At 42.8% G+C, this 15,616-nt stretch overlaps 1 protein-coding gene across 1 annotated transcript; it reads right to left on the bottom strand.

Annotated features, from left to right (window-relative positions):
* Positions 1 to 9,773: 9,773 nt before the first annotated feature.
* Positions 9,774 to 14,658, bottom strand: LOC116975778 (interleukin-17F-like). Its single transcript, XM_033025015.1, has 3 exons — positions 14,557 to 14,658; positions 11,358 to 11,572; positions 9,774 to 10,167 (listed from the first exon to the last, which is right to left on the bottom strand). The coding sequence occupies exons 1-3, from the start codon at positions 14,578 to 14,580 to the stop codon at positions 9,930 to 9,932; spliced, it is 477 nt and encodes a 158-aa protein (XP_032880906.1). The 5' UTR covers positions 14,581 to 14,658; the 3' UTR covers positions 9,774 to 9,929.
* Positions 14,659 to 15,616: the final 958 nt, after the last annotated feature.

Below are 15,616 nucleotides of genomic sequence, written 5' to 3' on the forward strand. Positions count from 1 at the left end.
TCATTAGGCAGTGTTAATAATTCCCTTCTATCTGATTTAATCTTTAAAATTGCATGATCTTTTTCCCGTTTTTTCAGTTGGCGTGCCAAAAGTTTATGTGGTTTATCCCCAAATTCGAAATGTTCTTGTTTTGTAATTTGGAATAATCTTATAGCATTCTCTGACAATAATTTATTTAGCTTAAATTTCAGTATTAACATTTTATTATGTTTATCCATAGTTGGATCTTTAGCATTATCTATATCTTGTTGTCTGATTTGTTCTTCTAATTGTCTTTGTTCATTCTTATTCTTTTTGTTTTGAAAAGCTTGATACGAGATAATGACTCCTCTAATAAATGCTTTGAAGGATTCCCATAGTAAAGTGGGCGATATATCTGGTGTATCGTTTGTCTAAAAAAATAGGTCCATCTGTTTTTTTAGATATATACTCCCTTGTGGGTCTTTCTGAATTTGCGAGTTAAACCTCCAGAACGATTTGTTCGTAGACATTCCTTCTAATTTTAAAACGAAAGTTAGCGGGGAGTGATCTGAAATCGTAATGGTGTGATATTTAGGGTTCATAGTATAAGGGATTAGTTTTGTATCCACTAGGAAGTAGTCTATACGTGAGTATGTTTTGTGTACCATTGAATAAAACGAGTATTCCCTTCTAGTCGGATTCGCGATCCTCCAGACGTCTGCTATATTTGTATTTTTTATATATGTATTTAAGAGTTCACTAGTTTTAGATTTCATATTACCTCTTTGTTTTTGCATCGATTTATCTAAGTACGGATCTAAAACACAGTTGAAGTCTCCTCCAATTAAAACATTTTGGTAGTTAAATTCTGCGATTGTATTCAGGATTTTATTAAAAAATTGAGGATTAACAAAATTGGGCGCATATATGTTTACCAAAGTGATTACCAGAGTGGATCTATCCTGTAACTATAAGATCTCCCTTCCTTATCTGATATAATGTTCTTTGATTTGAATGGTATTCCTTTGCGAATAATAATTGCGGTGCCTCTAGATTTCGAAGTATATGAGGAGTGAAATGTTTGGCCTATCCAATTCGCCCTCAATCTCATCTGATCTTGATGTTTAAGGTGCGTTTCTTGTAGAAAAGTAATGTCCGTGTTATATGATTTCAACTGAGCTAGTATTTTGCCCCTTTTAATTGGTTCATTAATACCCCTTATATTCCAGCTACACAGTGTGATTCCTCCCATTTTCTTTTGTTTATCATCTTGCATTTTCTCTGATTTTAATACCCTTATTTATTACAGTGCATCCATACCTCAGGACTCTGGATATTTGGGGGGCGTTTATATTACTAACTTCCTTGGTAGATCCCTTTTGCGATTGTCCTTGAAAAAAAACCACATAGTAGTGACATATTGTGATAAAAAAAAAATTGAACAAGTAAAATTACAGTGTCTGGAGTATTCGACACTGTAGTGCGTGTCCCACGCGTCTGTGGGATTCGACATCTATTCGACTTCCGAAGTTGATGTACAAATAGCTCCGCTCCCTTTATTACTCTAAACCTAGGAGGGCGGTACCATTTCAAAATCAGTTATATTTCACCCAATTACACTACATATATATATATATATATATTTCATTCAGACTTATCAGATCTTGTGTTCAGCTACTGTGAAATTTATATATCTAACACTTTCATCTACTAATTATTTATAATTAGTTATACCTTTGATAATAGTAAGCTGTTAGCTGTAAGGGTTAACCAGAAACAGACTCCTGGAATTATGCCTGGTGCCTGAGTCTCCTCCCTTCCCCACACGAACTACATAGCACTTAAACTTTCAGTATTATCTACTTTAATTCTAAAATTTGTTATCTCTATATACGAGCTAGGCAGTCTTTTTAGCACATTATTACATTTAGCCTATTATATAGTTCAGGTTAGTTTCCATTTATATTTCTATATTAGTATTGTTAATTATTGTTAATTCTCTATATTTTGTAAAGCTATTTTAAGATCTTAAACCGCCATTTGTCCTTGTGATGTTTTCCACATTCGGCTCTGCTGTTCGTCTCTGCGTTGCTTATCAGTCTTTCCTTCATTTTGAACAAAGAATATCCTTGAGTTGATTTCCAAAGCGTCCAAAGGAGATAAGGTGTCTAGACCAGCGCACGTGGAAATGCTCTTCCAGTTTAAACTTTTAGAGAATGGTGTTTCTTCCCTTATCTTCAGGTGTTCTCTGTGAAGTAATAAAAGGAAAGAATTTGTCCATATCGTCCCGCTGCCTTGATTAATCTTCTGTTTCTGCCACAATCTCTTGGGCATATTTATAAGATGCGTCCGAATTAGTGAAAGTTTTCTCTTTTCCCTTGAAAGTAATGCGCATCCTGGCCGGATAAAAAACGCCACATTTGACATCTTTAACTCCATGGAGAATCTGTCTTGTCTGTTCGAACTTTCTTCTCTTTTGCACGATCTCATAGGGATAATCCCGGAGGAGTTTGATAGAGTCGTTTCCAAACGTCATCTTCACTCCGTATTTGATTTTTTTCATCAGCTCTTCAAGTGCTGAAATGTCCCGAAGTTTGACTATGATCTGTGGGTGGGCTGGATCTGCTTGTGATCTTGGCTTAAATCTAGGTATTCGATGTGCCACTTCAATTTCCAGTTCCACAGGTAAATTGAGTACATGTTTGATTAAGTTGGCAGTGAACTCACGGGCGTTGTTTCCCTCTGCCCCTTCTGTTACTCCCAGTATTCGTAAATTTTGGCGTCTTGAGCGAGCTTCGAGATCAAGCCATTTATCTGAGACTTTTGCCAGTTGATTCTTGAGGCTGTCTAGTTCTAGCTTCATTCCCTGCATATCTTCAGCCATTTGATCAACAATTGTTTCCATGTCGTTCATTGCAGTTACATGTGAAGAAACAATTACATGCACAGCCTCAAACTTCTTCTTAGATTCTTCTTCCCCTTTATTAATTCTCCCCGTTAGACCTTCTTGCACATCCTCAATTCGTTTTTGTATAATGCCAATGCAGTCAATAACTTTTTGATTACCAGCATTGATGTTCGACATATTTTCCATCAATTTAACATTAATATTTTCCATCATTTTTGAGTTTCCAGCCTCAATATCCTTTCTCAGTTCTCTTACCGAGTTCTTTTTCTCCTCCATTTCATTTTTCTCCTTAGTAGCCATCTCAGTCTTGGCCCTTGTAGCCATTCCAGAATCCACTTCAGAGGTCTGTTCTTCAGTTTTCTGTGCTTTCAGCAGTTGTTTTGAGATTGTTCTCTGAGGGTTCTGAGCTGGAGACGGTTTTTTCATTTAAAATCCTTTATCCTCCGTTTAAATCGCAGCGCTTACTGATGACGTCATCAGCGCGACGTCCCGGGGCTCCGGTGAGTTTTTTGAATTAGTCCCGACCTCCAGACCCGATTTTAACGCGAAAAATTGCGATTTTACAGCAGCGGAGCTAAAAGTTGCGACTGCTAGTCCAGCATGGCTAATTCTATCCCTGATACTAGGGACAATTTACAGAAGCCAATTTACCTACGAACCCGCATGTCTTTGGAATGTGGGAGGAAACCGGAATACCTGGAGAAAACCCACTCGGTCACAAGGAGAACATGCAAACTCCATAGACAGGATGAAACCCAAGTCTCAGGTGCTGTAAGGCAGCAACTCTACCACTGTGTCACCCTGCCTGTAATTAAAAGAGTTGACCAACTGATCACTTTGCAGTCACATTTTTAGGCTGTTTGTTAAGGATCAAGTGGCTCAGAAGGAAAAGCATGCCACTATGAGCAGTGCTCAAAGGAACACTTGATGAAAGAGCATGTTTTTGCTTTGGTGTCCTAGCTGCTGGCAAAGCAGGCATCGCAACCCGTGACCATTGTAGACCTTTTTTTTTGTGGCTACAATACGTTAGCTATTCCATGACCCAGTTCGCCGTGGGAGAGAGTGCACGGTCCCGATGGTAGAGTGGGCCGCTGGAGGCCTAGCTGGACTAGGCGCTGCTCCTAAAGGTCGAGGGCATGGAGCACACACGGCCTACTGTGGTGGAGCAGCGGCAGAGAACACCATACCAACCCTGCAACTCCGCCAGGACCACGGGCCTTAACGGTCAGGTCAAGAACCCTGCACTTACAACTGCGATTTGAAAATGGCAACAAACTGGCGATTGTATACTGTCTCGGTGTACTACTGCGATAAACTTGTACTGTGTCTGAGATGCTTATCTAAGATGTATCAAAATTGCTGATATAAGGTGATACTTGCCTGAACTGTATACAAAAATGAATTTCACTGGACCTCAGAACATGTGACAAATAAGGCACCATTGAACCATGTTAAACATTGAGATCCACTGAGGTTCGGTGCACAGAACAAAGATTAGATATGGGAGGGAGATTTCCAAGAATTGCTGAGACAATTAATCCTGTTCGTTGCAGACAAATGTTGAATTCCATCCATGATACTCAACTGATTGATGATGATTATGAGGCTGATGACACAGCTACTGAATGGACGTCTGTGTAGGGTGTTACCAATAGTGGATTGGTGACAGTGTCAAACTCAGCTCAGTGCTCTCACTCCTGCCTCTGAACCAGGAGTTCAAAGCCCATTCTGAGTACTCGGACTAAATCATGTCAGACACTCCTAATGATGCAGAGCTCCTTCAACGTTGCACCAACTGGGGGCAAACTTTTGAATGAGATTGGAAACTGAGGACCCTCTGTTCTCATTTGTCCAACATGATAGATTTCCTGACGTTACAAGAAGAACATGGATCATCTCCTGGTATTCTCTAGCTATCTAACCTGCAGTCAATTTTTTATTGGCAGGACAAGTGTAAGAAGCAGAATGACCTGCTCCCCTGCTTGTGAACTAGTTGTGTTTGATTTGCCCCATGCCTCCTGACATGAGGATGGTCAGCCAATTACCCCAAGACCCGAACGTTAGTCTGGTGGCCACTTGTGTCCTTCCATTGCTCCCTGCCTGGTATCAAGATTCACTCAGAGGAGGAATGTTTAGGGGATTTTTCTAGGAACACTATGTTACACTAGGCAGGGGGCTTTAATCTTTAATTGACATCGTTGGTTGATGATGAATTACGGTAAGACTTCATGCTCTCCTATAGATTTTCGTCTCATTTTCTTCACCTGCCCTCAGCCTCCCACACAATGAAAATCAGCATAAACATGAGGTACAGCAACTTATTTCTCCATTAAGTTCAACAATTCCAGGTGATAACCTTGATTTTATTAGATAGTGTGTGCTGGACCAGATTCTGCAGCTATCATTTACAGAGACCATCCAACCTTGTTCCTTCACACAAAAAGACCCAAAGTGCTGAAGTAACTCAGTGGGTCAGGCAGCATCTCTGGAGAACATGGATAGGTGACATTCGGGGTGGAGATCCTTCTTCAATCTCTTTACACGTTCCGTTGGTCAACATTATTCTCATTTAACCTCTCTTCTGTTCAAGCCTCTCACAGTGGTTATAGAAGCATTGCTGTGTGCTGTTGCTGTGAGCCCTGCCTCCGCAAAAGGAAGGCAGCTCAGGCTAAATTGCTGCTGCATTTAGAGAGCTGCATCAGCGAGATTGAGGCAGGTTGCAACATACAGAAAGTAGACCAATTCAGAAGTACTTCCATCCGACAGAACTGTAGGTGGAGCACACTTGTGGCAGAGTGAGAGATTAAGTAGATCAGTGGTCTTAACTGCGTAACTGGATTCTTTTTTACATTAACCGATTAAAGAAAGGAAATAAACATAATCTTAAGAACTTGTTGCATGAGTGGAAGTGGGGTGGTGAGTCAGAAATGCTTGGTGGTCTCTCTGTTGCTACCCGGCCAGACGGCACGGTGGCGCAGTGGTAGTTTTGCTGCGTTACCATGCCAGGGTCTCAGGTTCGATCCCGACTATGGGTGCTGCCTCCATGGAGTTTGCACGTTCGCGCTTTGAACGCGTGGGTTTCCTCCGGGTGCCCTGGTTTCCCCCCGCATGCCAAAGACGTGCAGGATTGTAAGTTAATTGGCTTTGGCAAAAAAAAAAAAGAATTGTCCCTAGTGTGTGGGTTAGTGGTGTATGGGGTGATCGCTGGTTGGTGCGGACTCGGTGGGACAATGGGCCTGTTCCTGCGCTGTATCTTTAAAGCAAAGGTTCCTTGCTGCCCACTACTTCCCACTGCTGTTTCACTGTGTGGGCTTTGTAGGGCATTCACAATATCTCTTGCAAATTCCTAAAGGTTTTCACAATGTCAGTAAATCGAAACTTATCCATATCAGATACTGATATTTATTATTTGTAATATTTATTTACTTATGGGACAGTGGCTTAATTGATAGACCACAGCCTCCAGTGAGCTAGGTTCAATCCCGACCTCTGGCGCTGTCTGTGTGGAGTTTGTATATTCTCCCTGTGAACGGGTGGATTTCATCTGGGTTTTCTCTCACATCCCAATCTGTATTGTACATCTCCGTGACCAGAACTGATTTCCTTGTTGTCTTCGCATAGTCTATTCTACCACATCTAAGCTAGTCCCATATGAAAAGGATATGGGTCAAACTCAGACAAATGTTTCTAACTTAGATGGGGATCCTGTTGGGCATGGACTAGTTGGGCCGAACGGCCTGTTTCCATGTCTATGACTGTATGAGTCTAGTCCACCTCCTACATGCACTGCAAAGCCCAGTACTCGCGCATCCAAACACAATATATTCGGTATCTAGTATCTTTGTGCGGCACGGTGGCACAGTGGTAGAGTTCCTGCCTTACAGCACCAGAGACCCGGGTTCAATCTTGACTACGGGTGCTGTCTGTACGTAGTTTGTACGATCTCCCCATGACCTGCATAGATTTTCTCCAGGAGCTCTGGTTTTATAAGGAATAGGAATAGAACACAAGGTCATACGGAATAGGAATGGAATTAAGTCCCCGCCATTCAATCATGGCTGATCTATCACTCCCTCCTAACCCCATTCTCCTGCCCTCTCCCCATAACCTCTGACACCTGTACTAATTAAGAATCTATCTATTTCTGCCTTAAAAATATCCACTAACAGCCTTCTGTGGCAAAGAATTCCACAGATTCACCGCCCTCTGACTAAATATTATCTCCTTTTATTGAATTTCTTAAACAATACAATGGTTGAACACAAACTCAAAACTGATTGTAAGGCTGGGTCAGCGGGCGCATGTGTCGGTCGATGGATATATCACCTTTTCTTTTTCTTTCTTTTCATCTTTCTCTTTCCTTTCTTCTCTCTTTTTTCTTATTTCAATTTAATATGTTAATGTAAAATGTTAAAAATGAAGCTAGAGTTGTAGAACTGTTAAGTCATTCTTTTTTGTACAATTGCTTCCAATAAAATTATAATAACAAAAAAAAAGAAATTGTGCGAATGGGCAAAACCATGACAAATCGATAAATGTGAAGATATACACTGGCAGGAAAAAAAAAGTTATCATCGCCTGGCGCTACACGGCACAAAAACGGCCCTTAGGCCGGTTCATTTAACTATTACTATTAATTAAATGGTGAATGATTGGGAAGTGTGGATATACAAAGGTACCCAGTGAGTGTTGGAAAGAACTGCAGATGCTGGTTTAAATCGAAGGTAGACAGAAAATGCTGGAGTAACTCAGCCTCTCTGGACAGGCAGCATCTCTGGAGAGAAGATCACGTGGTCACAGGGAGAACGCACAAACTGCATTCAAATAGCACCCGTAGTCAGGATCGAACCCGGGTCCCTTGTGCTGTAAGGCAGCAACTCTACCGCTGCGCCCACGTGCTGCCTGTAGTTGTGAAATGGAGGGATGTCTGGCAAGCCAGATGGTCAAACCGTATGAACGGAGAGAGAAAAACCATGGATCATGTTCAGGCAGATGAGATTCGTTTAGCTGGGCATCATGTTCAGCATAGACTTTGTGGGCCGAAGGGCCTGTTCCTGTGCTGTACTTTTTAATGTTCAATGTGAAGTAGTGCAAAAAATATTAAAGTGCAATCATGGAATAACCAACTGAGATAAAGAGTATGCACACTTCCAGGAAGACGGTGTGAAATTTTCTTGTGAATTGATGCAAGAATTCCTTGCAGGTATATTGGACAGCCCTGCTGGAGCCAACATATACTTCTATAAGCTGAATGGCCTCCCTTTGGGACATTTCCCTTGAGATTTGTATCAGATGCTTAAATTGTAATGCACATGACAGGAATCCTTCAGTTCCCTGCAGTCTGAATTTTGAACTGTTAGCTGGAAGGACCAGTGATAGGATTGTACTTCTGTGTACCATCTTTCCCCAGAGAGTTGCTCTGATAGTGTGTGTGCGCCTTTGAAACCAGAAAAGATAGTCAAACTGAAGCCGCAAATGCTCAACACATAATCTTTATTTTAAAACTAAATTGTACAGGTGAGGCTCTTTAGACAGAAACATTTCATATAAATATCAAAAATAACTTAATAAATTAATAATTAATACATTCTCAAACTTTCCTTTGCTTCACATTCCCAGATCTCCAGGGTGACCAGCTCTGGTTATTCCTGACCTTGCTTGGCTTCCCGCCCAGGTAGAATGGAGAGTGCAGGCCGACCTGACCAGCTGACATGAGCAGGGAATATGTCAGCCCCGACTTGGGGTTGATATCTTTAGCCAATGTTTCCAACTCCATCTGGTTGCAAATCAACATTGGATAGCAAATAGCAACTGGCTGTATTGCAGATCTGATGCCCTCGATCTTAGCTTACAGTTGCTGTCGATAATACTATCTCAACAATCTGGGCGGAACCCACCACAATCTTGTCCACCTCTAAAGAACTGTGCAAAAAAAAAAGCCTTGCTAAGCTAACGTTCAGTTGACTGCATTTGCCGGCAAGCACCTGATGCGTTGTGACCCCAGTTGCAGATCCCAGGGACTGCTATTGTCTCCAAGCCATCGCTTTTCCTTTCCTGGCTGGAAGAACAATGAGGGGGAAGCAGAGGGAGCAAATGATCTGAATAATCTGCGTAGAAATGTTTATGTGTACAGTCTGTACTCGAGGGCATGAAGCAGCTGCAGAATAGATCCAATGCACATGACCCAACCTCCAAAGACCAAAGATACTTACAATAGTCTGTAAACAGTGACTATCTGACTGAAATTGGTATTGGATGTGAGTGCACCTGGGGCAGGGCCATTCCAGAGAGAGGGAGAGAGAGAGGTATCCCTTTCTAATATGCTGGGAGCTATAATATCCTTTGCAAGCCAAGGTACAGACAAGGCCGCTGATTATAGTGAAGGCTGGGAGACTGAAGGAGGTGGAGGGGTGACCAGAGAGAGTAGAAAAGTGGTATTGAGACTGGGGATCAGCCATGAACTGACCTGCATGGAGAGGTTGGGCAGGGTAGGACTTTAGTCCTTGTAATGCAAGAGATTGAGGTGTGATCTTTTGGAGGCGCATAAAATCATGAGATGAATAGATAGGTGAATACACAAAGCCTTTTTCGCAGGGTAAGGGAATCAAGAACTAGAGGTCATGTTTAAGGTGACAGGGGAATGATTTAACAGGAACCCGAGGAGCAACATTTTCACAAAGTATGTTTGTGGAATGAGCTGCCTAAAGAAGTGGTTGAGGCAGGTACGTAACATTTAACAGGCATTTGGACAGGCACAAAGGTTTCAAGGGATATAGGCCAAACATGGGTTAATGGGCCTAGCGTAGTTGGGGTACCTTAGTCAGTATGGAAAAGTTGGGCAAGGGGAATGGGTAGGGGAGGGGAATGGGGGGGGGGGGGGGGGGGTGGGGGGGGGTTTGAGGGGTGAGTGCTTTGCAGCGGTACTTTTGGCTGGCTTCCAATTCAAATGCTGTTTCCCCCACTCTGGTTCCAATTTAAAATGCTTAAGGATATGCTTCTACTTGGCTTGGGGAATGGCTGGACATGACTCTATCCTTTGACACACCTACAGCTGGCTCTATCAGGCATGCACGACCTCCGGACGGACACAGACACAAGCAACAGGGACCAAGAGTTTCTCCACGTGGTAAATGATCTTGTCGTCACGTGACTTCTTCTTCCTGAGGACGAGCATCTCCTGCTTGACCAGACGGGTGTTCAGATCTAGATCCTTGACGCCACGAAAGTTGAAGCATTGCTTGCTCACACACTCTGCCTTGTCGATGGAAGAAGGATAGCGGTTGGCATCAAAGTCCTTCCTGCAAATGAGTAAACCATCACATTGTTATAGGAATTGTTTAGTTTAGTTTAGAGATACAGTGTGGAAACAGGCTCTTCAGCCCACCGAGTCTGCACTGGTCAGCGATCACCATCCTACATGCTAGGGACAGTACACAATCTTTACCAAAGCCAATTAACCTACAAACCTGTGTGTCCTTGAGGTGTGGGAGGAAATAGGAGCACCTGGGGAAAACCCTCGCCATCATGGGGAGAACATACAAACTCCATACAGACAAGCACCCTGTCAGAATCGAACCCGGGTCTCTGGCACTGTAAGGCAGCAACATCGCTGCACCACTGTGCCGTACTGTGACTGCCCTTATTCCCTGCAATGGAAGAGGATGAGAAGCATGCTGGGCATCGAGAGCCTATTATACAGGTGCCCAGTAGTTTCTGGAATGATGATGAAGTAATGTGAAGTGAGGGGTGTTACAGAGAGAGCAATGAAGAGATTACAGTGATGAGGAGAGTGTTGGTGAACAGGCAGTGATGGGGAACCAGGAGAGATGAGGTGCCAGTGATGGTACAATCACCAGAGATCACAAAGGGGAGAAGAGACCGGCAGCCTATAGTGATGGAGAGAGCAAAGGATGTAGTGTAGTGATGGGGAGCTGGTGTGAAAGATTGCCCTTAGCAATGGAAGGAGTGATGGAGAATCACCAGTGACAGAGAGCCTGCAGGGATGGGCAACTCACTGTAATGGAGATAGATTGTAAGAGAGTGATGGAATATTTGACTGAGGGAGTATGATTGTGCAACTCTGATGGTTCAGTGTTTTTTGTAGATGATGGTTTTGTAAAGGAAGGAGGGGTTGTGAGTTGAAAGTGCCGATTCGGAAAAGTGCCGATTCGGGACCTCCAAGTTGCGGAGTGTGTTTGATCGTCTCGACGTCTGAGTTTTGATCATCCCGACGAGAGGGCCTGTACATCGGGCCGTCCGTAGCAGCGACTACGGAGGGTTTATGACCCCGACCATGGGTGAACAAATGAGGAGGACTGGCTGAACTTTGTAGCCTTCCACCACAATGAAGAATGCTGTGGTGAGTTTATTTAACAAATAAGTGTTAAATCTTATTGTGTATTCTTTTTAAGTGTATCGCTGCTGGTAAATTCACTGCACCTTTGGGTAATAAAATTGACTTTGACTTTGACTTTGACTTTGAACTTACTTGTAGATCCAGGGGGACAGAGAGCGGTTCCTGAAGGAAGCCTCGTGGATGTGGCCATTGTACTTGGGGAAATTGGCAGACAGCGTTACATTTTCAAACTTTGTGGTTCTCTTTAAGCGCATGTGATTCCCTTTCCTTCTGTTGTTCTTGCCCTTTGCCGCAGAGGCAGCTTCTGTTAGGGCGGCGAGCACCAAGATGACCAGCACAGTAGAAGCCTGAAAAAAATCCACAGCGCCATTTAGCACATCACGTCTGATGACAATCTGCCACGGCTGTGAATCTATTCAACTTAAGCATGATTATCGCAATGGAAAGACCCTGAACAGCATGGATGTACAGAGCAATCTTGGGTTCCAAGTCACATAGTTCCATGAAGCAGCAACACAAGTAGATAGAGTGGTAAAGAAGGTTGATGAAATTCTTGCCTTTGTTGGTCATGGCACTCTGTGAGTCAGGAAGTCATGTTGCAGCTTAAAAACCTGTGGTTAGGCTGCATTTGGGGTAATGCATGCAGTTCTAGTTATCCCATTATAGGAAGATTGTGGAGGCTTTGGAGGGGGTGCAAAGTGCAATATCAAAATATGGATTAGATGATATCAGCTATTAGGAGTAGGAAAGAACTACAGATGCTGGTTTGATTCGGGTAGACACAAAATGCTGGGATAGGCAGCATCCCTGGAGAGAAGTCTGAAGAAGGATCTCTACCCGAATCGTCACCCATTCCTTCTCTCCAGAGTTGCTGCCTATCCCGCTGAGTTAATCCAGCATTTTGTGTCCACCTTCAACTATAAGGAGGTTAGGTTGGAGATTGAAGGGAGACATAAATGTATATATAAAATGATGAGAGGCATAGATAGGGTAAACAGTCACAACCTTTTCCTGGAAGGAAATGTAGAATACTATAAGAGCAGAGGGGGGAGGTTTAAAGTAGATGTGTGAGGCAATTTACACAGTGTACACTAATTAGTACTAATGGGATATAACAAAACTGATGAACTAAGGAACATTATTGTTAATAAACACGGCAAATTAGTTATAATGAAATTTTGTTCAGGCATTAACACCACAAAAGGTAGTCTGGAATGTGACAAAGTGTCTTGGGGAGAAAAATGAAAACCAAGGAAAAACTGTTTCTATGTAACCTCCCCACAGTAATTAAATTCCACTGTCATTTAAGAACACAGTGGCCATAGACATTGACAAGGAATTACTGTCACAAGATAATTGTGCAGTGATACTCTATTAGACAATATAACACACAGCCTTTAGCGTTTTAAGCTTGCAGTGACAAAGTACACTCATAAAAAGTCCTATACATTTGAAAATCCTGCAGTTAAAAAAAACTTTCTTAGTGCAAGTTTTAGACTCATAAGTTGTAAACCCCCTTTGCCCCATTGACACAATTGTTTCTATAAGACAATTTTCTGTCATGCAAGGTTGCTTATGAATCACATTATAGCAGAATTACTTGTAGTACCTCATTTCATTATTGCAGTTCAGGTTTAGTTTAGTTTAGAGATACAGCACGGAAACAGGCCCTTCGGCCCACCGAGTCCATACCGACCAGCAATCCCCGCACATTAACGCTATCCTACACACACAAGGGACAAATTTACACTTACAACAAGCCAATCAACCTACAAACCTGTACGTCTTTGGAGTGTGTGAGGAAACCGAAGATCTCGGAGAAAACCCACGAGGGGAGAACAGACAAACTCCATACAGACAGCACCCGTAATCAGGATCGAACCCGTGACTCTGGCGCTGAAAGCGCTGTAAGGCAGCAACTCTACCGCTGCGTCAACATGCCACCCACACATTTGCAAGTTCATGGTAGAAAGGTTACTTAGCCCGCAATGACAGTCTTAAAGGGAGCATTGGGCAGCGTACAACTTCCTTCTATTGCAACACTGGCAAATTAGTTTTTATTTGAACCTCCTGTGGTCTTTGAAGTGAAACAAATTGAGTGGTGAGAGGTTTAAACATTGATAAGGCCACATCCTCCTTAAAAGCATAAAACCTTCACCGAGAAAGAATGTTTGATATTCACGCTCCTCTGCGATTCACAGACTCACTGCTATAACCTCGGGCAAGATAAGTCTACCAAAAATACAGTTTTCACTAGATACAAGAAAATAGGAACTAGGTTAGGCCACCCGGCCCTTCAAGGCTGTCCCGGAGTTCAATATGCTCCACACAAAACTCCACTCAGACAGCAACCGAGGCCAGGATTGAACCCGAGTGTCTGGCGCTCTTAGACAGCAATTCAACCAGCTGTGCCGCCCTGTGTTGGACCTGCGTAATCCTATGGCATCCTTTGGATAAAGGACATGAGAGCACATCTGGATTTCTGGCCATTGTTTATCCAACATCACAGACTCACTGTTTATTGGCTTTGATACATCATTATTTGGGACCTTGCTGGACATGGAAACCTCTTTCCCTCCACACAATAACCTATCTTAAGATCTAGAGACTCGAGAGACTACAGATGCTGGAACCTGTGTGATGGAGGAATGCAACAGGTCAGGTAGCATCTGTGTTCGGATCGAGACCCTGCATCACGACCTTAAGTGACCATTCTTCCCAAATCCCAGATACACTCAGGAAAATCTGTGCTAAAATCCTTTCATTGTATCAATACCTCAATCACTAAGCATTCGGGTGAAACTGCAAGTGGAGATGGGAGTGCAGCCTTGATTCAGTGATTCTGTTGCTTGAGGTAATCCTCTGTCCACAGGCTGTCAGTTCAATCCACACTGAAATAATTCACTGAAAATTTAACAGTAGCGTATCTAAGCGAAAGCAAGATATGATTTCGCTTTTGAATTGAATTTATTATTGTCACATGTACCTAGGTACCGTGAAAAACTTTTCTGTTTGTGTATTATCCAACAGCGAAAAGACTATACATAGGCTGTCTGCAGTGTACAAATGCAGGATAGCACAGTTAGTATAAGTAAGTATGAAGGTCTTCCTTGCGTGCCAAGCCGTTCAAGGGCCACAAACCTCAACGTTCCTGGCCTAATTTGCTGTACCTTCTGTACACATTTATGCTGATGTCACAAAACATCACCTGTCCATCTACTCCCACAAATGCTGCCTGACCTTCTAGGTTCCTCATTTGCTCCAGATTACAATATCTTCAATATCTGGTGTATTTCCCTCCTCATTTTTTAAACAAATTCCCATCACTCACCATAAGTCGGACCTTGCAAAACATCTTGGAGTCTCTTGCTTGTTCTCTTTTGGGTTGCTTGAGGTTGGTCTCCCCTGAATGAGGCAGTGTCTGCTCTGAAGTCTGCCTTGAGTCTGATTGTTTGAGTACTTGCTGCGTACTCTTTTATAGAGGGCAGCATCCACGTGGTTTGCTGCCTGTTCCTGGCAGCAGCAGAAGGGTTTCTACCACCTTGCACGGAAAATGATATCACCGATAACTGAGTCAGGGGTTAAGACCCCAAGAGCCTCCAAATTTATGGACTGTCATCTTCTTTCTAACAATCTAGAGCACAATTAATATGAAAACCACATCTAACCTAGTTTACGGAGTTAGGATCAAAGCAGCAACCTGCCGAGTGGTAGATCTAACTTAGACGTTAACACTCTGCTGTCTTTGTGATGAGATCCTCACTTCATGGAGGGTGGCTTTTTGGCATAACACTGCCTGTTGGGGTGTACGTTGAGCTGATCAACATTGAAGAAGAGCTGATCAACATTTCCTTACCATCATGAGAAAAGATTGTCTTGTCATTATTTCATTGTAAGTTAATTTCTGTGCTCAAATCTAACTACATGCCTGGAAAGGCTTCCACAAACATTGTGTTCTTTTTTCAGCCCCTTTTATACTGTTACTTTTAGATTTTCATTCACTTCCCTGTCAAAACGTACAGTCGTATCTACTCCCACCTCTGTGCTGCTCCATGTCCCACCTATGCATCTCCATTCCTTGCATTTCTATGGTGAACTAATAGTTTCATTCCTCTTGTTCTCAAAGAACTCTCATTATTTTCTATGGTTCAGGACTATAGGTGAGGCAGAGAAGGTTGCTCACTACTTTGAATTGGAGGTTGGAGATAAGTTTGGTTGGGATTATAGTGTTGAAGGCAGCGAAACCTTGGGTTCATCTACCACAAGCAAAACTCTGAAACTGTGTAACCTATCGGCTGATTAATGACTGGTAATCTGCAGAATGGCATTTGCTTTAGTGTCTGCTCTCTGGATGCACTGTATGTTGCATTAGTTAGTTGTAGTTTAGAGAT

Source organism: Amblyraja radiata, chromosome 8 (genome assembly GCF_010909765.2).
Source record: "Amblyraja radiata isolate CabotCenter1 chromosome 8, sAmbRad1.1.pri, whole genome shotgun sequence".
In the NCBI taxonomy this organism is placed as follows: Eukaryota; Metazoa; Chordata; class Chondrichthyes; order Rajiformes; family Rajidae; genus Amblyraja; species Amblyraja radiata.